The sequence below is a fragment of the Zingiber officinale genome, chromosome 4B (genome assembly GCF_018446385.1).
Source record: "Zingiber officinale cultivar Zhangliang chromosome 4B, Zo_v1.1, whole genome shotgun sequence".
Taxonomy (NCBI): domain Eukaryota; kingdom Viridiplantae; phylum Streptophyta; class Magnoliopsida; order Zingiberales; family Zingiberaceae; genus Zingiber; species Zingiber officinale.
The window spans coordinates 114,661,507-114,687,647 of NC_055993.1; the positions used below are offsets into that span (position 1 = coordinate 114,661,507).

A 26,141-nucleotide genomic window follows, 5' to 3' on the forward strand; every position below is an offset into this window, starting at 1 on the left:
CCATTTCCTCACTCCTTCCGGTTTAAAGTTTCCTTCCCCTTATTTACCCTTCATTCTTCTTCCCTTATCTCCTCCTAAACACACCGTTAATATCTTTAATTTATTAGTTATTTAATTTTTTTTTATAAATATACATCGAGAAAATTTTTTATTTTATTTTTAAGAGACAATTTACCTCTTTTTACTGGTCCAACCTGTTCCAACAATACCCATATTTATTCCTGTCTTATTTCCACCTCTGAATAATTGATCCACGTCTATAAAAATTTTCTACGTATTGAGAAGCGATCATGAAAACCATTCAAATGGTCAGCCCAAACAAATTAAAAATAATAACTCTTTAAAAAGCTAAAAAAGGTCGTTAATGGATGAACGGATTGAAGATGGAAATTAGAGTCACGAGCGCCACCGCTAGAAAGCTTGGCCCCCCGACTTACCCGACTTGTTACACGACTTTTCTCACGAAGAGGTGGAATCCCGTCCACCGTAAGACGAGGTTGGTGGGTCGTGTAGCAACCTCGCGTACAAATTCAGCTCGTGGTTCTTTCCCTTCTGCTCCTGCATCCCAATCGCGTTCGAGAGAGATCGATTCCAGAATTTTCCAAGACAGTTTAGGTAATCGCCTTTGTTCCTACACTCTTGTTTTCGATCAATCGATTGTTGGTTTCTCTTCTGCGGTTTGATTCGTTCGTAATCGTTTGGATTGTTTTTCCTGCCTTTTGCTTTTCAACTGGTAGGTCATCGCCGAATCCATGGCTTCGAGGCGTATCATCAAGGAGTTGAAGGATCTCCAGAAAGACCCGCCAACCTCTTGCAGCGCAGGTCCTTCTTCTTCCTATTATGTTTGTTTTATTCTGGATGATTCGATAAATTCCCTTTAGTTTCTTCATCGGATTCGGATTCAGATTCAGATTTTTTTTTTCCCTCTTTCAAGTTTTGGCCGTTGGAAACTCATTTCGGGAGGAAACAACGTCATCTTATCTTCGAAGCATAGGCCTGCTTGCTTAGGATTTGTAGGATTAGTGTGTATGCATAAAAAGTTCTTCCTTTACTCGTTCTACAAATTATATTCTGCCTTCTGTCTTAAGTGATAGTGGTCTGGACATATGATAAAGTTATATTGCAATTGTTCATGGTAGTGGTTTGGACATACAGTAAAGTTATATGGAAAATATCATTTGCTTTTCTCTGGAATGATAGTGGTCTTATCAGATGATAGGAAACATAAATAAATGCGTTTATGGTGGATAATTGCTTCAGTGTCCTACAAATTATGTTCCTATTTGTTATGGTAAAAATATATAACCAATACAGAAGTTTGTTAGTTTTAAATCTAGCTTGGACCTCAGTTGGAGAAACTGGCTAGAGTAGGCTTGGTTGATAAGAGATTGATCTGGTTGAATAAGGAATTTGGTTTAGCTTGATCGAACTGTAAAGAGCTCAGATGAGGCAGGTTGAATTTTGATGAATGGCAGGCAACTTGACTCAGATAAAGAGCTCAGATGAGACAGGTTGAATTTTGATGAATGGCAGGCAACTTGACTGAGATAAATTTGGCGGGGATAATTTGGGCTTGACTCAAGTAATTTGAGTTAAGGTTGATTTTGGCTATGGGTAGTGAGTGGTGTGGCAGTTTTAAGTAAGAAGGATTAAGCTGGAGTGAATTTTGAGATTTAATTAGAGGTGGAGAATGTTGAATAATCCGAGGTGGCGAGGTCCCTCCCTTTTTCAATGTGCCCAAGGCGCTATTGTCCCCTTGTATATGCCTCAATGTGAGTGCACATCCAATGCCTATTAGTTACGTCGTCGGACGAAACATATAGCGCATGATTGTTCCTTCAGATAGTTTTCACTATGCTAACTAGTCTAAGTGGACACATGTTAACTTTCTGTTGGTTGAGTCTATAGAACTTAGATCATTGCCTGTTGGCTTTCTCAAAGAATATGTGCCATCCATCTAAGAGACTTTTAGAATTGATGGATAATTTTACCCACATCACTATTCATGTATCTTCTTTATCCACTTATCCATGTTACCAAGTTGCTTATAGTTGCAAATTCCATTATATTTCCTATAAACTTTATTGAATGGTAAAGCAACCAATTTCATGGAAAAATATAGAACATGGCACCTTAAGAATGACCCAGGTACATACAGAATAAGCAAGATTATACTGCTCTTTTAGGAAACATTCTTGCTAGTTTTCTGTTCAGCTAATGAAGTTCTCAATTCAATATACCAAAGATTTGAGTTGCTTGTGTATTTCTAATGTTGGTTGGGTTTTGGTTAACTTCTCAAGCGTCTGAATCATGCTTATCTACCTTAATTTATAGTTTTGTACAATCAGTTTCAGAAATTTTATTGTCCTGCAGGACCAGTTGCTGAAGATATGTTTCATTGGCAAGCAACAATTATGGGTCCACCTGACAGTCCGTATGCAGGGGGAGTTTTTGTTGTCACTATCCACTTTCCTCCAGATTATCCCTTCAAACCCCCTAAGGTATTGTTGGCATAAGAAGCAAACAAAAGACTTGCACCATGATATCAATGTTCTCAATATAGAAACAGAAAACATGCACATGCTATGCCTTGTAATTTCAGTTTTGTTCCCTACCTGTTTTAAAGACAAATTAGTTAAATAGACACAGATTTTATTGTAGGTTATAAAATCTTACCCAATGATGTTGTATAGTTTAAAATATAGATGTGTGTTATATAATTCAGGGCATTGTACAAATCCATTAGAATGGGACACATGGAAATATCAGTTTCTAGGGAACATATGTAGAAATTTGATAGCATATTTGTTATTTTTTTTTGCTATTAAGCTGATTCTTTGAAGTTGATTACTGCAAATTCCTGATGGATGCTTTTGCATATTTCAACTTGGATCAAGGAAGATGTCTCAAGCTTATGTATATCACATAGATCCTATGCTTAGGTTCGTTTGGGCTATATAATGTATGGAATACATCTAAATGCCATGCAGGATCAAATGCAAGATGATGACTAAGTTGGTACTAACTGGTACTAATTCTTTGGGTCTTCTACCTGTCCTTCGTAGAGATATGTGGTGTTTGGTACAGTTAGTTCCAGACTATATCTGGAACCAGGATTATACCCATAATTGAGCTGTTGATCCACACTTGAGAATCTAATTAATTATGTCTGACACCTCAGGCCTATATCAATCTATAAGGGATTTACTTTATTTTTGTTACTGAATCTTGCTCAAAACAGTTAGTACATTAGTTTGGTTTCAAAGTATCGGCTTTGTTATATGGCATGGGAACAGAAGACAGCAACTTCTGTTCTGATCTTATGGTATAGGAAACAATTTTATAGTAATCACAAGGTTTAGGTTGGCTGGCTTTATATGCTCATAGTTAGATCATGAATTGAAGCTAAAAATATGATAACTTAGTGTTAGAACAGAAACAGCACATCTTGATCATTTTAGACTGATTGCTTTATCAACAGCCAGCATGAAAGCTTTTACCTTAAATCTTGATCAATGGAGCTTGAATGAGAAGATTAAAGTATGAGATGCTTAGTTGTATTGGAAGAAGATGATCCATGGCCTTTTGTCTTGTAGTTGAGTTGCGGGACTAAAACCATCCTGACTCAAAATGCATCAAACATCAGACATGCATGTTGGACCATGATCAGAACGCAATGATATGGAATTTTCTTATCCATACAATGGACGTGTTTCCCTTTTCTTGTAGGATTCTTTATTTACTCATGCATTACTATCCCACATGATTAATCAAGGATATATAGCATTGATCCTGTCCGAGCGCTGAGTCGGACGCTAGGTACGTGGCACGCTCCGCTGTCTTCGACGGGTGGTGTAGCTCTCCAGCGAACCTGCAAAGAAACCGAGCCGGGAGGGGTTTCCCGACGACGGCCCTCCGACGCTCAAGTCAGGCAACGAGAGAGGCAGCGTAACTGTGGCTACAGTAGAGATTTGCCCATACCTTTGTCGATGTCTGGGGTCCTTATATAGGACCCCGGGGAGAAGCGGGCACGCTTCTCTATGTGTGCACGTTTCCCCAAACATACCTTAACGATCCCCTGTCAGAAAAGTACCTCTGGCGCCATTCCGCAATCGTCCGAGCATATCCCGGATGTGACGGTGGAAGCTTCCACCGTATGATCCTGTGTACAGCTCGGCCGCCAACCTTGCTGCCTGTCAGCGGCAGGCGTCTCGAGGATGATGTTATCCCCTGTCTCCTTTGTCCTCTTGCGCTTCCTGTCTGCTCCAAGGCCGAGCGGTTATGCCGCTCGGCGGGCATATCACTTCTGCCTCAGTCGTATGCTTGGACGAGATTGCTCCTGCCTATCTTTGTTGCCTTGTGCCCCGGCCGAACGGACGGCCCGATCGGCCCTGCAACCATTTTACCCGAGCATCGGAAACCCGACCCCTAGTCGGGTTGTCTTTTATTCCATGGGGGATTCCGGTCGGCCATCTCGTTCCGGTCAGTCGAGCGGCCGGTCGGCCCTCTTCTTCCGGTCGGTTAGGTCTTAGGGTTAGATCTCTTAACCTTTGACCTTCGCGTGTCATTGACCTTCCGCCGACGAGGGTCCCCCATACTTATCACCGGATCAAGCATAATTACTGGTTTTATCATGGAGTATTCAGAGCGTGAAGGCCTATATTTGTATTCAGTGTTGAGTTTTGTTTTAAATTCAAAGCAATTTTTGTAGTGTTTTTTAGTCCCACATTGCTAAGTGGAGAAGCTTGGAAGGGCTTATATATGAAGCCCTTCCATCCTTGCTTAGCAATAATAAGAAGACCTACATGCATGCGCGGGCCAAGCCCAAATCGAGTGGATTTGGGGGGTTCGAGCCGGAAATCCATAAACCGGGCGTCACGTGCGCGATTAACGCGCGCAGGGGGGGGTGCAAATCCCCAGCCCGTGGGCCTTGCGCTCACGGGCGGTCCGGTCTATTTTTGCTGGTTTGGTTCAGTCTGAACCAAACCAGTTTGGTTTCTGGTTTGGTCTCGTTTCTGGTCCGCGTGAGGAAGCGAAGCAGCGCTCCGCGTCGATACAACGCATCCGCGCGCGCTCCGCGTCGATACAACGCATCCGCGCGCGCTCCGCGTCGTATGAGGATGCGATACAACTCATCTGCGCGTGAGAAGAGGAAGTGCGTCCCTTCCTCTGCACTGTTTCGAAGTGTATAAATACACTTCCTCCGTTCCTTCTGAAAACACACCGAAGCAAAGCATTTCTTCTGCCTTCTGCTTCTTCTTCTCTCCCCTTGTTCCGAGTTCTGAGGCTTGGTTTGCGATTTGAGGTTGAGTCCGAGTGCGGTGCTCGTTTTGGAGTGCACCTACGAGCGACGCGAGCGGTTGTCGGATCTTGGGAGGATTTTGCCGGAGAGCCTTTGCACCGTGGGCGACAATCAATTCTCTAAAGACAGTCGGCACGTCCGACGCTTCGACCGGAGATACACAATTTCTTAACCCTTTGCTGTTATTAAAGTTTATTGCATGCTCGTCGTTTATTAGTGCAATTAAATATTACTATTTTAGCATAATTAGTTCTATTACAGTTATTACAATTTTAGAGAATTGATTGTAGCATCAATAAACATGATGAACGATAGGGTAACGAGGTCTGATGAGGCTAGTGCCCGACCCGAAAAATTTTACGGGCAAAACTTCAGACGTTGGCAACAACGAATGAAATTTTGGCTTACTACGCTAGGGCTATTCTCCGTTATAGAAACAGACCCTCCTTCACCTAATGAAGAGGAACCTGCCCGTAGTGCTACCTTAGAGAGGTTTAAGCAAAGGGATTATCTCTGCCATGGGAGAATCCTGTCTGCCCTCTCAGACGCACTATTTGATGTATACTGCTCAACCTCTTCAGCTAAAGAGCTGTGGAAATCTTTGGATAAAAAATACAACTCCGAAGATTCTGGTTTAGAAAAGTATACTGTGGCAAAATTCCTGAACTTCAAAATGGTTGAAGGTAAATCTGTGGTTGAGCAGACACATGAATTCCAAGTTCAAATTCATGGTCTTGCTGAAGGAGATATGCCATTACCTGAAAAATTTCAGGTCTTGTCTATCATCGAAAAATTGCCTCCGAGTTGGGAAGATTTTGGCATGACTCTTAAACATCGGAGAGGTAAAATCTCTCTCGAAGATTTGATGATTGCCTTAAATATCGAAGAAGAACATCGGAAGCAACATAAAAATGATGATACAAGAATGCCTATGGATTTTATTCCAAAGGCGAATGTAGTAGTCTCATCTGACAAAAAGAAATTCAAAAATCAGAAAATGAAGAACAAGATGAAACCCAACCCAAAGGTTCAAAAGAAAACTGAAACTAAACCTAAGCCTTGTTGGGCATGTGGACAGGTTGGACATTATGCCAAATTCTGCCTTAAGCGAAAGGACAAGAACCAAAGCAATACGTCCAACACTAAGGCACAAGTAAATGTCGTGACTGCTAGTGACGACACCGGCGATAGGTTTGTTACCTTCAAACCCGAACTAAACTTGATCTATCAACCCAATGAATGGTTAGTTGATACAGGTGCTAATGTACACTGTTGTGCTGATCGCTCTGCCTTCCTTACTTATCAGGTAATTGAAGGCACTTCCGTGACCATGGGGAACCATTCTGCAGCCAGGGTGTTTGGGATAGGACAAGTTGACCTGAGGTTCACCTCTGGAAAAGTCCTGTCACTGCATGAGGTGCATCATGTTCCAGCGGTCCGTCGGAATTTGATTAGCGGATCAAAGTTAGTTCGTGCTGGTTATGAGTTGAACTTCAAATGTAATAAAGTTGTAATATTACATTTAGGAACCTTTATTGGAAAAGGTTACCTTAATGAAGGTTTATTTAAACTCAATGTAGAAAATGCTACTTTAAATAAAACTTCTAATATTGGTTGTTCATATAACATTGAGTCTTATGATATGTGGCATGACAGATTAGGACATGTCAATTTTAATACCGTAAAAAGGATGATGAATCTTGACATGATCCCTAAGCATGCTATAAATGATAAGAAAAAATGTGAAATTTGTGTGCAATATAAACAACCCCGTAAACCCTTCAAATCAGTTGATAGAAATTCTGATATTTTAGAATTGATTCATACTGACTGTTGTGAGTTTAACGGTGTAATAACGAGAGACCATAAAAGGTATTTCATTACCTTCATTGATGACCACTCTCGTTATTGTTATGTTTATTTGCTAAAACCAAGGATGAAGCTTTAGATAAATTTATGATTTTTAAATCTGAAGCTGAGAATCAAACCGATAAAACTATTAAGAGGTTAAGGTCTGATAGGGGTGGAGAATTTACCTCGAACCTGTTTCAAAAATTTTGTCAAGATACAGGTATAATCCATGAGGTAACTGCTCCATATAGTCCTCAATCCAACGGTATAGTAGAACGAAAAAATCGAACCCTTGAAGATATGATTAATTCCATGTTAGGTAGTTCTGGGTTACCCAACTTTATGTGGGGGGAGGCTCTATACACTGCATGCCATGTGCTAAATAGAGTCCCAATGAAGTCAAGGGATAAAACCCCATATGAGCTTTGGAAAGGTAGAAGGACAAGTTTGAAATACCTTAAAGTGTGGGGGTGCCTTGCAAAGGTACTAGTACCTGAACACAGAAGGAAAAAAAACTTAGTCCAAAGACCGTAGATGGTATCTTCTTGGGTTATGCTCAAAATAGTATTGCATATAGGTTCCCGATTATTAAATCAGAAATTTCTGGAATAGATACAAATACTATTGTAGAACTTCGCGATGCTATATTTTTTGAGGATATATTTCCTATGAAGACGAGAACACCTCAATCTAGTATTCCTACTAGAAATGAGCCTTCTTCCATAGAGGTCCCATTATCCGTAGTGGGTACACCTTCCTCAAGTCACTCTAGACTAGATGAATCTAGTGAGTGTACAGAACGAGAAGGAGCAAGAGGCAACGTGTGTCTACGGATTTAGGCCAGGACTTTATTACCTATAATATAGAAGGTGACCTATGACATATAGAGATGCTATGGCTTCTCCTGAAGCTAAACACTGGAAAGAGGCCATTAAAAGTGAAATGGACTCTATTATCTCTAATGCCACTTGGGAGTTGGTAGATTTACCTCCTGGGTGTACCACCATAGGATGTAAATGGGTGTTTAAGAGAAAACTAAAGCTTGATGGGTCAGTAGATAAATTCAAAGCCCGCTTAGTTGCTAAGGGATTCAAACAGAAAGAAGGGATTGACTATTTTGATACTTATTCTCCTGTTACCAGAATTACTACAATCCGAGTGTTAATCGCATTAGCATCCATATATCATCTTGAGGTCCATCAAATGGATGTCAAAACGGCATTCCTAAATGGAGATCTAGAAGAAGAGATATATATGGATCAGCCTGAGGGATATGTAGTCTCTGGAAATGAGAATAAAGTCTGTAGGTTAGTCAAATCTCTTTATGGTTTGAAGCAAGCCCCAAAGCAGTGGTACGAAAAATTTGATAGAGCTATGCTATCGTTTGGCTTTGAAGTAAATGACTCTGATAAATGTGTGTATGCTAAAATGAAAGGTGATAATTGTATTATCCTATGTTTATATGTAGATGATATTCTACTATTTGGAACTAATCTTTCAATTATTAATGAGACTAAGACCCTCTTAAGTGGTAAGTTTGATATGAAGGATATGGGTTGTGCTGATATGATTTTAGGGCTAAAGTTGACTCGATCAACTGATGGAATAGCAATTTCTCAATCACTCTATGTTGAGAGAGTATTAGAGAAATATGGCTATAGCCAAGTTAAATCTGTTGTCACACCATATGACCCTTCAAAAACTCTCCACAAGAATAATAGTGGTGTGGCAGTGTCTCAATTAAGATACTCACAAATAATAGGTAGTTTAATGTATTTGCTAATTGTTCTAGACCTGATATTTCTTTTGCTATATCGAAATTGAGCAGGTTTACCAGCTGTCCGGACAGAACGCATTGGGATGCATTAGATAGAGTACTCGGATATCCAAAAGGCACTATATCCTTGGGCTTGTGGTATGGGAGATTCCCTGCAGTCCTGGAGGGATATAGTGATGCCAGTTGGATAGTCGACACTGCTGAGTGTAAAGGCGTTACTGGTTATGTCTTTACACTTGGAGGCGGTGCAGTTGCTTGGTGTTAAACAAACGATTATAACCCGTTCTACATCGAGGCGAATTGTGTGCTTTGGATACCACAAACGAAGTCGATTGGCTTAAGGGTCTTCTTTCTGAAATTTCCTTGATGATGAAGCCAATACCTTCTATTTCAGATACTGTGACAATCAAACAACAATAGCTCAGATTAGAAGCTCCAAGTATAACCGAAACAGAAGAGACATGTACGAATAAGATTAAAGTCTATTCGTGAGCTAGTGTCTCTTGGAGTGGTGTCATTGGACTTTGTAAGTTCAAAAGACAATATTGCTGACCCACTCACTAAAGGACTTGATTCGAGAAAATCAAGAGATCCAGTAAGGGAATGGGACCGAGGCCTGTCCTGGTTTCATGTATAGCGGCAACCCAACCTATCCGATTGGAGATCCCAAAAAGTAAGTTCAATGTGGTACAAACAAGCTATAAGGGTGGAACGTAAACATCAAATTAATTGAGATGTAATCTCATAGTCTCTTCCCTGGATAGATGCTTGACTGCTAGTAAGGATGAGCTTAGGAGCTCTTAATGAGTTCAAGGTCTTAATGACAGGATGCTTGCAGTACATCCTTGGAGAACTCACCTATGTAAGTGTAACTGTGAGGCCGCAGTGTGGGGGGTCTAGGCAACTCTCCTTAGCACTTATGAAACAAGATTCGGTGGCATGGTCGTAATGCACCAACCCGAAGGATTCAACCGTCGCCAGTGATGAGTTGTTACCAATTGATCTTCACATATAAAAGGTTTAAGATCAAGACTCTGTTCTCTTCAAACCTATGTGAATAAGATTGGTGTACTTAGGTGAAAATTCAAACCGGAAGGTATTTTCACTGAAAGCTCATTGCAACCAAGCCTCAGAACATATCTTTGTTTTTGACTAAAAAATTTCAATTTGTGGGGGATTGTTGAGTTTTGTTTTAAATTCAAAGCAATTTTTGTAGTGTTTTTTAGTCCCACATTGCTAAGTGGAGAAGCTTGGAAGGGCTTATATATGAAGCCCTTCCATCCTTGCTTAGCAATAATAAGAAGACCTACACACATGCGCGGGCCAAGCCCAAATCGAGTGGATTTGGGGGGTTCGAGCCGGAAATCCATAAACCGGGCGTCACGTGCGTGATTAACGCGCGCAGGGGGGGTGCAAATCCCCAGCCCGTGGGCCTTGCGCTCACGGGCGGTCCGGTCTGTTTTTGCTGGTTTAGTTCAGTCTGAACCAAACCAGTTTGGTTTCTGGTTTGGTCTCGTTTCTGGTCCGCGTGAGGAAGCGAAGCAGCGCTCCGCGTCGATACAACGCATCCGCGCGCGCTCCGCGTCGTATGAGGATGCGATACAACTCATCTGCGCGTGAGAAGAGGAAGTGCGTCCCTTCCTCTGCACTGTTTCGAAGTGTATAAATACACTTCCTCCGTTCCTTCTGAAAACACACCGAAGCAAAGCATTTCTTCTGCCTTCTGCTTCTTCTTCTCTCCCCTTGTTCCGAGTTCTGAGGCTTGGTTTGCGATTTGAGGTTGAGTCCGAGTGCGGTGCTCGTTTTGGAGTGCACCTACGAGCGACGCGAGCGGTTGTCGGATCTTGGGAGGATTTTGCCGGAGAGCCTTTGCACCGTGGGCGGCAATCAATTCTCTAAAGACAGTCGGCACGTCCGACGCTTTGACCGGAGATACACAATTTCTTAACCCTTTGCTGTTATTAAAGTTTATTGCATGCTCGTCGTTTATTAGTGCAATTAAATATTACTATTTTAGCATAATTAGTTCTATTACAGTTATTACATTCAGAACATGGAATATTGTCATTGTAGCCTAAAACATTGACCAATTAACATTGGCTATCAAATATTATTAATTAAGAAGATCATCTTTTGTCATCTGCTACTCTAATTTTATCGGCTTTTGGTGTTTCTAAGACAATGGTAAAGTTGACTCATGCAAATACTTGAAATTGAATCAAATCATAAATAGAAAGCACTTAAGCCTTGATTTTCTACAAAGAGCAAACATTTGGAGGAGCGAATGAGAGTAGGGAAATAAATTTGTAGGGAAGGATAAGGAACTCCCAATTGTGTTTCCTTGGAGGGAAGAAAGGAGGAAAAGAAAATCTTTCCCCCTATTTCCTTGGAGTGAAATGAGAGGGAGGATAACTTTATTTTGTTAAATGATTATTAAAAAACAAATAAAAAATAAAAAACAGTGAAAGAAATAATGTTTTTGCCAAATTTTGTGGCATATAGGTAGAATTGGAACTTTTTGCTTAATTTTTAAGCAAAGTATTTTGGCTAAAATTGGGGATAGTGTTTCTCAGTTGTTTCCTTCCCTCTCTTTGTTTCTACCCAAGCAAACAAAGGGAAAAAGGTAAGTCAAATACTCTTTCCGGGTGGTCGTTTCCTTCTCTAAGTATTCTTGCCCAAGGAAATGTGTCCTTAATAATTTGTTTATGATAGTAGAAAACTGAAAATTCCATGTGCAGTTTCATTGGTGTATATTTGAGGGAAGTTTGTGGGGAAGGAAGTAAAATCAATCTTTAATGACTTTGAAAGTTTGCCCGACAATTTAGTCTTATGCCATTTTCTTTTATGATGTATCTTGGGGTGTTAACCTATGGTCTTATGTTATTTTTTTCACAACATTTAGCCTTATGTCATTTTTTACCTCTGCGGGTCACGGTGTGACGACACATGGTGCAGTGTATTGGAATAATTAAATTAAACTTTAGGTTAATAATTTTAATTAACTCTTAGCTATAATAGGGATGATCTAAATACACTTAATCAAAGCCTAATACAACTATCTATATATATATATATATATATATATTGATATATTGCATTACCCCTAACCTTTGACACAAAAGCCTGGCCGTAACATTTATGGAAAATATTAAAAAAAAAGCAAAAAAAATGGTAAAGTTCTCTCCATGTACTGCAGCGTCTGCTTCACTTGGACATCATGATATTTATTTTCTGGTTGATAACCCAAGTTAATTAGCATCTATTTAAGAGTATATCTGACTTTATTTTCTTCTCCAGGTTGCTTTCAAGACGAAGGTTTTTCATCCAAATATTAACAGCAACGGAAGCATTTGCCTTGACATCTTGAAGGAACAATGGAGCCCTGCATTAACTATTTCCAAGGTTCTTTATTCTTTGTATCACTTAATCTATAACAGTTTGGGTTGCATTTATTTTGCAATGAAATGATCATATTTAAGATTCCATTAAGGGCTGGTCATTGCCATCAATATGGTATGTATTAATTCTGCTGTTTTCTCAAACTGTCTCATATGGTCACAACAAGAACTATGTTTGACCTTGGGCAAATTGTTTTCCTGTTCTCCAAATTGTCAATAACTTTCAGTAGTGCCTTCAGTTACTATAGATGATTGGTTCAAGAAATATAAAAATGATTCTTGTGAATTTGATCGTCTTTTGTTTGCATCACCCTGAAATTTTTTATCATTATCTTTCCAACACTCGTCTCCTATTGAACCTGTATATCATTGTGTAACAAAATAAGCTTGGAGGAAATTTTCTGTTTCAGGTGCTGTTGTCAATCTGTTCCCTCTTAACTGATCCAAACCCGGACGATCCGTTGGTTCCAGAAATTGCTCACATGTACAAGACAGATAGGACCAAGTACGAGACTACAGCAAGGAGCTGGGCCCAGAGGTACGCAATGGGTTAAGGTTATGATGAGAAGATGACTATTGGTGGGTTAAGGTCATGGTGGGAAGATGACATTTGATGAGCGTCTCTATTGTTTATCTGTGGTCAGCCTAATGTATGTTTCATTTCAAGACTGTTTATACTGAAAATATTTCAAGTGAAACCTCAAACTCTAAGCACTGTGTTGTAATCTGACTATTTGATGAAAATTTAAATTTGGAGTTTCGGTATTTTTTTTTTTCATACCATCTGCATTCTATTTGATTTTCCATAAGCCGGCATTGATAAGAGGTTCATTGAATTCGCTATTTTACAAGTCACTACAGCAGATTTTGCAGAAGAAATAGATCCCATAGTGCACCGAAATGTATGATCCTATGCCCTTTTCCTCTTTGCTGGCAACTATGCTGTTTTGATTTGCTTTTCTACATTTGATCGATATGCCAGATCAAAAATTATATCAAATTAATATATATATATATATATATATATATATATATATATATATAGGTCTGCCAATAAGGTGGATGTTGAGATGCTAAAATGTGCTAGTGATGATGTAGAGGTCTGCCAATAAGGTGGATGTTGAGATGGAAGAAGCATAGTCTGGCTTACATAGGATGGCCCACTGGGATAGCGTTGCCTGACCTGTACATACTAGAGTAAATATCGGAGGGCGTCAGAGTAATTTGACAAAGTCACTAGTTTTGTATTTATAAATACGAGATGAGAGAAACATGTAGAGATGATGCCCATGATCTTCAGGAAATCGTTTAATTGTTTCCATTCATGTCAAACGTTCGAATGCTACTACTGTCCATTAATTCTGGAAGTAATGAATGTGGAGCATGGAGGGACCATATAGAGGTCGTGGGCCACTTCAACTTATGATCGCTACTAAATTGAGGGAACGTTTGGTTCTTTCTTAAAATAGGAATCATAGTATTGTGAAATAAAATGAGTATGAATATGAATATCATTCTTAAAAAGCTATTAAATTCAGGGGGTATTTGGTTCTTTCCTAATTGAGGGAACGTTTGGTTCTTTTCTAAAATAGGAATCATAGTATTGTGAAATAAAATGAGTATGAATATGAATATCACTCTTAAAAGCTATTAAATTGAGGGGGTATTTGGTTCTTTCCTAAGAATAGGAATCATAGTATTGTGGAATGAGAATGAGTATGAATATGAATATCACTCTTAAAATTAATATTTGGTTAGTCGAATATTTTCTATCAGAATGAATCAAAATTTTCTTTTTTACCCTTAAAGGAAAATAAGAGAAAAAAATAGATGTGAGAGAAAAATATGATGAGAGAGAAAGTATGATGACAGAGAAAGTGTGATGGGAAAGAATGAAGAGAGAGAAAGTGCGATGAGAGAAAATGAGGAAAGAGAGTGTGATGCGAGAGAACATGATAATAGAAGATGAGAGAGAAAATATGATGAGAGAGGTTGAAGAGAGAGAGAATTAGAGAAAGTGTAATGAGAAAAAATAAGGAGAGAGAGTGTGATGGGAGAGATTGAGGAGAGAGAAAATATGATGAGAGAGAAAGTATGATGAGAGAGAAAGTGTGTTGAGAAAAAAGGGAGAGAGTGTGATGGGAGAGATTGAGAGAGAAAGTGTGATGAGATAAAAAGCATGATGAGAGAGAAAGTGTGATGAGAAAAAGAGAAAAGAGATTGTGATATGAGAGATTGAGGAGAGAGAAAATATGATGAAAGAGGAAGTATGATGAGAGAGAAAATATAATCAGAAAAAAGAGGAAAGAGAGTGTGATGAAAGACATTAAAGAGAGAGAAAGTGAGATGAGAGAGAAAGTGAAATGAGAAAAAAGAGGAAAGAAAGTGTGATGAGAGAGATTAAGGAGAGAGAAAGGGGTGATAAAATGAGGAGAGAAAAAAATATGATGATAGAATAAGGAGAGAGAAAGTGATATGAAAGAAAAATTAAATAAATATATTTTGATATTTGATATTAAGGGGGAAAATTTTAGTTTTGGGTCAAGGGTATTTTTGGAATAAGGGAATATTTTGATTGTTGAAAATAGAGTAATGACTCATTGAAGGAGGAGGGGGGAGATAGGGGTGTCAAAAATGAACCCGAGCCGACGACCCAACCCGAGTCGACCCGAAAAAAATCGGGTTCAAGTTGGGTATTTTCGAGTTCGGGTCGGGTTCGGGATGGAGAGTAAAAAAGTTTCGGGTCAGGTTCGGGTTGACCCGAGTTGACTTAAATATAGGGTTTTGTGGGTTTTTTTTGGGGTTAAATCAAATTTTATTTTAAAAATTTAGATGTTTTTATGTATATTAATATCATGTTTGTATGATAATGATGGAGTATTGAGATAAAAATGAAGAATTATAGGGAAAATAGCCCAAAAAAGTCATTTTGAATCGGATTTTCGGGTTATATGGGTCGGGTTCGGGTTGATCGGGTTGGTCGGGTTCGGGTTCGGGTTGAGGTGTTTTGGGTTGAACTCGGGTTCGGGTCGGGTTCAGGTTGGGTTTAAAAAAAGAAAACTCAACCTGACCCAATCCGACCCGACCCACCCGAATTGACACCCCAAGGGGGGAGACATGGGAATGAATCATTACCCAATTATAAAGATTCATTCCCTTATTTGTATTTACATTATTATAATTCAAACATCAACAATGACAATCAATGATTGTTGTTTCCATTCCCCACTCTTATTCCCCTAAATAAAATGCCCCCTGAGGACTCGAGGAACCGAGCTCGGCGAAGAGCTCTCAGAGCTCGATAAAAACGCACTACCGAATAGAACCTCGAGAGTCAAGCTGACTAGCATTAGCGCTATGAATGTGCGATAAACAGGTCAGAGGGTGGACAGGGTTAGGGCATGTGTCGGTCACATGCCGAGGATATGAAACATTGAAAAATAACACATGTGAGAAACGAATGAGGACATGTGATGTACTCATGGCTCCGGAGCTTCTTAAATAGGATTCATTATAGTAAAAAGTGTGGCTCTTAAAGTAGGTGTCTAGCCTCAATGGGCTTCATTATTGTTAAAAGTATGGCCTCTTAAAGCAGGTGTTTAACTCCGATCCTAGGGCTGAATCAAAGAGCTGAGTTGAGCTGCACCGATAACTACATTGATCAATCCTAACATCAGCACTCACCAATGAACATTCTCACGAGTATAATCCCCAGTATCCTTATTTAGTTCATGGTTATCTATTTTTCTATGCCAGTTTTCCTACAAAGGTAACTATCAAAGCTGCATTCTCATGGGTATAATCTTCATGGGTATAATTTTCACGATCGTGATATTGCTCCTCTCCCTGGTCGGGACAGGATTTACTCTATCCTGATATAATTATCCATAATCGAGGGATCACTCCTTCCTCTAGTCCAAATTAAATGGATATTTAGCTATTTTAGTATAATCCTTACAACCATAAGATCACTATTCTCCTTGATTGGGACAGGATTTGTCCTATTCTGATATAATCCTCACGACTATGAAATCACTACTCTCTTTAGTCGGGGCAGGATTTATCTTATCTTAATATAATTATTCATGACCAAGGGATTGCTCCTCTATCTGATCCAAATTAAATATATATTTAGCTATTTTAGTACAGTCCTCACGACCATAAGATCACTACTCTCCCTGATCAGAATAGAATTTACCTTATTCTGGTACAATCATCATGACCACGGGATCGCTACTCTCTTTGGTCGAGGGGAGATTTGCTCTATCTTGATACAATTATCCATGACCAAGAGATTACTCCTTTTCCCGGTCCAAATTAAATGAATATTTAGCTATTTTGGTACAATCCTCATGACTATGAGATTATTACTCTCCCTGATCGGGATAGAATTTATCCAATTATGGTATAATCCTCATGATCATGGGATCACTATTCTCCTTGATCGGGGCAAGATTTGCCCTATTTTGGTACAATATGATAACTGTGGGATTAAGCACCTCTCCCCAGTCAGATTATAATTGATGTTATCATATTCTGGCATTCTTATGATGGTTCTCATTACCATGTGATCGAACTCCGCTTCCCAGTCAGATTATAATTGACATTCTGGTATCCGGGCATTCTTATGGTTATTCTCATAACTATGAGATAAAACGTCTCTTCCCAACCAAATTAGTATTTTGCTATTCTTATGGTTATTCTCATAATCTTGGAATCAAGCTCCTCTCCCTGATCAAATTATAATTGACATAGTATTCTAGAAATCTTATGGTTATTCTCATAACATAGAGATTCAACTCCTCTCCCCAGTCAGATTATAATGGTATGATGATATTATGGTATTCTTGCATTCTTATGGTGACTCTTATTACCGTGGGATCAAACTCCTCTCCTCGATCATATTATAGTTAACATTATGTTATTATGACATTCTTATGGTTATTCTTATAATCGTGGAATCAAGCTTCCCTCCCCAATCATATTGTAGTTGACATTCTAGTATCCTAGAGTTCTTATGGTTGTTTTCATAGATGTGGGATCGAGCTCCTCTCCTCGATCGTATTATAGTTTGTACTCTAGTATTCATGGCATCATCTAGCTATTCTTAATATCCTAATTATTATCCTCATGACCAAGGGATCAAGTTCCTCTCCCCGATCGGGACAGGATTGAACTTCTGATATTCTTTGCCTATTCCTGATACTCTTGGCATTCTTGGAATTTAGATTATGATCACAGTCATGAAACCAAGCTCCTCTCCCAGGCGGGGAGGTCATTCTACCCTTGTCCCTGACAACCTCCTACTCATTTCATCGACCTTCATTTGACTGCGATCCTCAGTCCGACTTGGAGGGGGACATGTGATGCAGCCTGAGTAAACTGGATCAGATCATCACCCTATCTCGACCTTATACGTTGGTTGACATCGATCTCCCCTACCCGCATGGCTACAATAGTTCTAGGACGACAAGGAATCCTAGCCGAGCGATTTCTACCTAACCTCAATCTCCGACAGCATCGGACGCAAAACCAACCTTAGTGAAGCTGCTTATTGGGAAAGCAACGTTGGGCTAATAGCCAGACAGTGCCAAGAGTACATTCTAATGGTTGTCCTCCTTAATGCAACGCCCCACTTGGGCAGTTGTTCATCAAGCAACACTTCGCTTGGGTGGTCGTCCACCTGACCTGTTTAGGGCTCGCATGGTAACTTATGTGGACCTTCCACCTTCATGGATATATAGGGTTCTGAAAAGGTAAGTAAAGGTATAATTTTCTTCTCTTATGCAAAGACAACTCTCTTCTTCTTCTTCAAGCCCTTTCGCTTCCTCACTTTCACCTCATTGTTGACTTGACTGTCAGAGGGGTTATGTCGACAATGCCGACTGACATGCGTTGACTCACAGGACCCTAACAACAAATATACCAAAGAGCACACACCATTGCAACATCAGAGGAAGAGGGATAGGAGGAGTCTGAGCCAGTGAAAATGACACCATCAGCAGTGTTCATCTAGGGACAAGTAACCTAGTAGCATTCGTCTTTAGTGATGAAGTCGGAGCTTAATATGGTAACTCTTAAGTTGAGAATCAAATGACTTGCATTTTGGGATTTAGGTAGATTCTTACTTATACTAATACTCGACCAAGGAACAATCTATTTATGGATTATAATCGAGGTATCAGTCATCTAGAAGTTGACTTTGTTAGTGTGGGAAGCATCCGATGATTGAACTTAAGTTTCGATAATGACAAAGAGTTCAAAGTTAAGGTTATTTGTTATCTAACGTGTTTGAATGAGTTTGTAGGAAAGTCCTAAGTGTACTTAGACAAAAGTCCTAGCTACGGTTAGGCAAGTGGAAAACCCTAGGGGTTAGTAACCCTAGGTCCTAGGTGGTGGTAACCCTAGACATAAAGTCTTGGCGGGTCGAGTGCTTCGGGCAAAAGTCCTAGTGTAACGACCCGCCTCCTACTAACTAGGCTGTGAGGCTGATCGTCACATTATGCTGTGCTAATGCTATTCCATGCCCATTATTAAATCTAGATGCGGAAGCTGTACTAATTAAAATTTTGCTAAACTATTGCTTTTCTTGATTCTATGCATACTAAGGGATGTAACTAACTATTCATAACATGTCTTACTTCCCCCATGGCCAAGGAACTGAACTTAGACATTTTCCCGCTGATATTAGACCTCCCAATCGATCCATTGATCGATTGGAACGTCGGATCGTTCCAGGGATCGATTCAGCCGGCTACTGTATGCGGGACATAGGTTGGATCGATCCAGTGATCGATCCAGCACGCTACTGTGCTCGGGACGATATTCTGGATCGATCGGCTGATCGATCCAGACTGACCAATCGATCTAGTGATCGATCCCAGAACCTTCTGTTCGCGACAGAAATTGCTGGATCGATCGGCTGATCGATCCAGGAACCTACTGTTCGCGGAGCAATTTGCCCGATCGATCAGCTAATCGATTGGGACCCCCCAATCGATCCACCGATCAATTGGGGTTTCTGATTTTACAGTTAAGCTCTGATTTCAGCACTGTTTCGTGCCTCAATCCTATTACAAGTTCTAAAATGACTAGAAATCACTCTACCACTAACAAATAACATTCTAACATCATAAAAGAAGTGTTCTAAGCATGATCAGGTGCATGGTTAACTAATTCATGACAATTAACATACTGAAGTGCAAAATACTAAAACACTGAAAAGTTCTAATGTTTAAACAACTTGCTAGAGTTTCCTAAGATCTTCTTTCCAAGTTCCTGCCCACACACATCTTCGTAGCATTGCCCTCCAGCCTCCGCTAGTCCATCTTTCCTTTACCTTTATCTGCAGTATAAGGAAAAAGTATCTGTAAGCTTTCGCTTAGTAAGAAATCATCTACCTCACAAAACATGCAATCGATGCAAATCATGCTTTGAAAACATGCTATTTAAAATATGTACTGATTAGGCTGAAACATGGCATGCTATCATACATAGAAATCAAAGCTAGTCATGACATACTATCATCTAACATGTGTAACAAAACTGAACATGAACACCAAAGCATGGCATACAAAGCTAACCATAAACTAGCATAGGTATCAATAATAAAAAAATTGAACTGAACATAAATTGAGCTAGACTGGAGCTGAATTCAAACTCAACTAACATAACTAATCTTTGTGAGTTTTGAAAAACTAATAATGTAATAGATTAAAGTACATAATCATACTGCTAACGGCCCCGGCAACTGTACATGCTATGCGCACATCCTTAACTAGACCCGGTGTTGCAAATCCCGAATTTAGTAAGGTTTACTAGGTTATCTAAACCTAGGGACCGACTATGGGAGCCCAGCCCAATGGATATCTAATCCTGTACAGTGCCCCTACTGGAAGTAAAATACTGGATCATAGCTAATTAATTTACCTTGCTTTTACTAGGTTATCTGAACCTAGAGGCGACTGTGGGTGCCCACCCATTGGACCGTAGTCCCATATATGCTGTGGCAAGGCTAACTAAACTATTTAAATGCTTCTATTGCATTTACTGAGCTATTAAAATGTCTAAGTTGCATTTTTCTGTGCTAAATAATTTAATCGAACACTTAGTATGCGCTAATTCGCATCCTTTGTGTCGATAGTCTACATATTACTAAACTAAGACATGGAATTCACACGAAAGCTACTTATACTGCAGGTGAGGGGTTTCTTAACTCATTTTCGGATTTTCTTACGATTCTAATCGCTAGATTTCCGAAGGAGATGATCCTTTCGACGATCTTCTCGCGTCTATGCGTTCTTCTCGCGGAGAGGAACGTCCTCGTGTCGGAGATGTCGCCGGAAGGTGTCCTTGAAGCCCTAGGAAAGGAACCCTAGCCTTCCTTGTGGTTGGCGCCGAGAGAGGAAGAGGAGAAGTGGGCGGCGTGAGGTTAGGGTGAGGAGGAGAAAAGTTACGTTAAAATAACTCTTCACCTATTAATTCCCTATTTATATTAAAGGATTAATTCACCCAACTCTAATATAAATTTAATTGCCTCCCTTTCCTTTCAGCACGGCCCTGCTGGGTTCAACTGGTTACTAAAATTATCCGTAAACCATAGGTCTCGGGTTCAATTCCCGCTTAGGCCGTTTTCGTTTTCTATTTGTTTTTGCTACTTCCGCTACTCTAAAAATTCTGTAAAAATATCCTAAAATTCTAGAAAAATCATAGAATATTTCTAGAATAGTTTTGAGAATTTGCGGGCGTTACACCTAGAGTCGGGGACTCTAGGTGGAAAGTCCTGATATCACGAACCAGGTGGTAGACTGGACGGGTCGTGGAGTGGACGTCCAGCAGAAAGACCTGGAACCTTGGGCGATGAACAAAAGTCCAGTCGGTTTGGAAGACCGGTCTGACAATAAGTATAATCTCCTTAGTGGAGTAGGTGAGGGCGCTTTCCCCAATGAGGGAACAGTAGACATCGGTTTGACCTAGGATTTTCGGTTGGAAATCCGAAGTCAGAACCAAACAGTCTAATGACTGTCAAATATTTATCTTAATATTATTTTATTATGCCTAACTCTGTTTTGCATAATATATTTTATATTTTGGACTAGCACATCTTATAGGGAGCAAAAACGATGTAAATCCTAGGATGAATAGTACCTGAGGCGCCCTCCATGGAGCTTGGAGGCGCCTCGGGTACACTAGCCGAACACCTCCACGCAGCAGGGCAGAGGGTGCCCTCCATGGAGCTGGAGGCGCCCTGGACGCTGGTGGAGGGTGCCCTCCATGGAGTTGGAGGCGCCCTCAGGCGGATAAACGGTGACCAGTTCGGAGCTCATCCACACTGCGGTTTCGACGGGATTGAGGGCACCCTCCATAGTGTTGGAGGCACCCTCCATAGTGTTGGAGGCACCCTCCATAGTGTTGGAGGCGCCCTCCACGGGCTACTTAAGCCCGGTTCGAGAAGTAGCAAGGCAACAACACAAACTCATGATCTTTTCTCCGTGTGCTACTCAAAGGATGATCCGACAAAGCTGTAACAAGACTCCGAAGACCAGAAGTTTCAAGTTTACTATTCTTAGTAGTCGGTATAATTTTTATTACTGCTTTAATATTGTACTTGAAATTGTAAAGAATTTCCGAGCTTATAGTGATATCCACCGAAAGCGATCAACGATCGCAGGCCTTGGAGTAGGAGTCGCCATAGGCTTCGAACCAAGTAAAACCAACGTGACATTTCTTTTATTGCTTTTATTCCGCTGCGTATTACTCGATTGCTTTAAACGAACGTAATAGCCACGAGCACTATTCACCCCCTTCTAGCGCTTTCGATCCTACAATTGGTATCAGAGCGGGGTCGCTTTGAATTGGTGAAACCATCATTCAAGTATTTTTTTCTGATAATTTTCAGTTTTTTAGGAGTAGATCGGAATCGGTAAAATTGCTGCCTTTCGATATGTTTTTATCGCAATCGATTTTTTCTCTCGAAGTTGGTGCAACACCACTCGAGTTTGCATTTTAATTTCTTAAATCACACACTACTAAATCCAAGACCAAGTCTTGGAACAAAGTTTTTTCTCTTTTTGTGTGCGAGGTTTTCTCTAAAATGGCCCATCAAGAAGGCTATATCACAACTCGACCGCCACTCTTCTCAGGCGAAGATTTCGGCTACTGGAAGGGTCGAATGGAGTCTTACCTTCAAACCCAGTTCGAGATGTGGATGGTCATCAAAATCGGCATTACACTCCCACTTGACGGCACGGTAAAACCAATTTCATGTGAGATTTGGGACGGAAGTATAATAAAGAAGGTCGATGCCAACACCAAAGCAACGTGCACTCTTCAATGTGGACTGACAAAGGAGGAGCTGAACCGAGTTGGCCCGTTCTTAAGCGCGAAAGAGCTGTGGGAAAAATTGATCAAGCTGCACGAGGGCACTTCCGACATGAAGGTAAGCAAGCATGATTTACTTTTTAATAAACTGTATAACATCAAAATGCAGGAAGGTGAGGCGGCTAGCCAACTTCACGCGCGTATTTAAGATCTTCTCAACGACCTCCATGCAATCAGACAAAAGGTGGAGAATCGGGATGTAATAAAGTACGCACTCAACGCTTTCCCAAGGAATATGTTATGGGCATTAATGGTAGACGCCTACAAGGTATCTAAGGATTTGTCTTTAATTAAACTAGATGAGTTGTTTTCCGAATTTGAATTGCATGAACAGATTAATGCACGTCCGGCCGAGAAAGGTATTGCGTTGATTGTAGGTACAAGCAAGGAAAAGGAGGCTAGAAAGAAGCATCAGATTGAACCCGAGTCCGAAGAAGAACCAGACTCAAACGATGACGACGACGAAATAGCACCCAAACTCGTCAACCTAGCGCATAGACTCTACAAAAAGAAGAAGAGATTCACAAAGAAGGACATTAAAAAGGTGATTCAATCCAAGAAAGTACAAACAAGTCCAAAGGTGAAGTTCGAAGTAACCTTCTATGGTTGCAATCAAAAGGGACATGTCAAAGTCAACTGTCCAAACTAAAAGGAAGCAAAGAAGCAGAGGAAGAAGAAAGCACTGCAAGCAACTTGGGATGAGTCCTTGTCAGAAGATTCCGATGAAGAGCTCGAGCAGAGGAGCTTCCTTGCACTGACAGCTCGGGAACAAATCGACGAATTGGAGACCGAGAGCGAATCGGAAACAGAGTCCGAGAGAAGCCATGGATCCGTATTCGTTTCCGAATGGCCTAAACCCACTGTAAGAATTTCTCAAGTAAATAAACTTTATAATTTAGTCAATTACCTTATGCGCAAATTAGCTAAATCCAATGTCCGAGTCAAATCACTTCAAAAGGAGGTAACAACCCTTAAAAAAGTGACTAACCCTAGCTCCTTGACTAACCACATTCAGACTGGAACCTCAACTCAAGTCTAAAAGCTTGAGGAAGAGAATTCTGGCATGAAAAATTAAGAAACTAAAGGATATGTTGGAACAGTTCACCTTAGGTTTCAAGAATCTTAATTTGATTCTTGGAAAACAACGAGCTGTTTACAACCGATCCGGATTTGGATTTAAGGCTAAAAGGAAATACAAGTCTTATTTATCTCTTGTAAGTAGAGCAAATAGAAAAATAGTCCAAGCATGGGCCCCCAAGTCAAACTTGGTTAATCAAGTTGGATTTGGACAATGTTGGGTCCCCAATGATCAAGTCCACTACCTTGATAGACCTTATCGAGGCTATGATCCAGGGGGAGCCAATAGAAAGACTATTTTTTATTAATAAATAGAATTATTTGATGCTTGTTTTTTCTTGCCTTTATTATGCATACTTAGATTATGCTAGATAAGCACCTAAGCGTAATTTACACTTGATCAGTTAGACCTAGGGGGTTCAAAAGGAAAATTAAATATCCAATTTCTTTGAAAGACTTTGTCTAGAAGTGGTGGATGATCCCATACCCAAGAAGGCCTAGTGCCTCACCACAGCCTGGAAACTAATCCTTGAAATGGATATTTAATTGACTAATTATAAAACCTAAGTTTAACTCAAATGTAAATTAATCCTTAGATGATAATCTAAATCAAAGATAAAATTAAACCATCTCACAAAAATCCATAAGATTCCCTGATTGATAACTTAGAAAAGGGACGAGATCGACTTAGATAAAAAAATTAGAATAATCTAATTTAACCTAATCAATTAATTTAATTTTAATTTACTCAATTAATTTAATCTAATTTAACCTAATCAATTAATTTAATCTAATTTAACCTAATCAATTAGTTTAATTTATTCTAATCAATTAATTTAATCTAATTTATTTTAATCAATTAATTTAATCTAATTTATTTTAATCAATTAATTTAATTTAATTTAATCAATTAATTTAATTTAATTTAATCAATTAATTTAATTTAATTAATCTAATTAATAAAATTGATTAAATTAATCTCACTTAATTAACCAAATCAATTAATAAATCTAATAAACCTAATTAATAAAACTGATTAAATTAATCTAACTTAATTAACTAAATCAATTAATAAATCTAATTAATCTAATTAACTAATTAATAAAACTGATTAAATTAATTTCAATTAATTAACCTAATCTAAATTAACTCAACCAATTCATAACTTAAACCTAAATATGATTAACTCAATTAAACACAAAACCATCTTACAATCACTCATAGGAATACCATATTTGATAATCTAGACGGGATGAGATGGAATATTGAAGAGTTAATTTCAATCAAACTATCTTTTGATCCGTCAAATTGAACCAAATCAAATACCTTATGTGTAGGAGCATAAAAATTTGGATCAATGAATGTTAGATAGTGGATGCTCCAAACACATGACTGGAGACAGATTGAAATATACTAAGCTGAAATTCAAGAACATAGGGTTAGTTGCATTCGGCAATGACGGAACACTTAAGGTAATCGGAACATGTAATATCCAACTAAGTTCCGATTTCTATATTCGAAAAGTTTTATTGGTTGATCAACTGAATTTTAACTTACTTAGTATTAGTCAATTATATGACTCAGGGTACTCAGTCACATTTTCAAAAACTGATTGCTTAATTAAAAATGTTGAAAATCCTGAAATTACACTTAAGGGAATTAGAAAAAAGAACATCTATATAATTGATCTACCAACCTCCTCACTAAAGTGTCTATTGACACAACAAGAGGAAATTAAGTTGTGGCATAGAAGACTGGTCACATTCATACCAGACTCATTTCGAAAATAAGTCAAAATGGCTTAGTTAGAGGTTTACCCAAATTAAAATTTATAGAAAATAAAATTTGTAAAGTTTGTCAACAGAGTAAACAAACCAAATCAATCCACAAATTAACCAACCTAAATAGAACTAACTCAATACTTGAGCTCCTACACTTAGACCTATTTGATTCACATGGAGCCAAGTCACTAAGCAAGAACCAGTATTGCTTAATTATAATTGATGATTACTCAATATTTACCTGGGTAAAATTTCTAAAAAATAAAGATGAAACTTACGAAATCTTTAAAACCTTTTGCAACTTAGTAGAAAATGAAAAAGATACTAAAATTAAAAGGATTAGAAGTGATCATGGAGGAGAGTTTGAAAACCATAAATTTACTGAATTTTATGAAATTAATGGATACAAACACGAGTACTCATGTCTTAGAACCCCCTAACAAAATAGTCTAGTAGAACGTAAAAATAGAACTCTACAAGAAGCCGCTAGAACCATGTTAAATGAATATAACTTAAATAGTCAATTATGGGCTGAGACAATTAATACAACCTGCTACATTCAAAATAGAATTTTA

At 39.2% G+C, this 26,141-nt stretch overlaps 1 protein-coding gene across 1 annotated transcript; it reads left to right on the top strand.

Moving 5' to 3' along the window:
• The first annotated feature begins 461 nt into the window (after window positions 1–461).
• Window positions 462–13,093, top strand: LOC121976114 (ubiquitin-conjugating enzyme E2-17 kDa-like). The gene is made up of 5 exons (XM_042528109.1): window positions 462–615; window positions 738–822; window positions 2,374–2,501; window positions 12,228–12,332; window positions 12,739–13,093. Exons 2-5 carry the CDS (start codon window positions 753–755, stop codon window positions 12,880–12,882), a joined length of 447 nt encoding a protein of 148 aa, XP_042384043.1. The 5' UTR covers window positions 462–615; window positions 738–752; the 3' UTR covers window positions 12,883–13,093.
• Window positions 13,094–26,141: the final 13,048 nt, after the last annotated feature.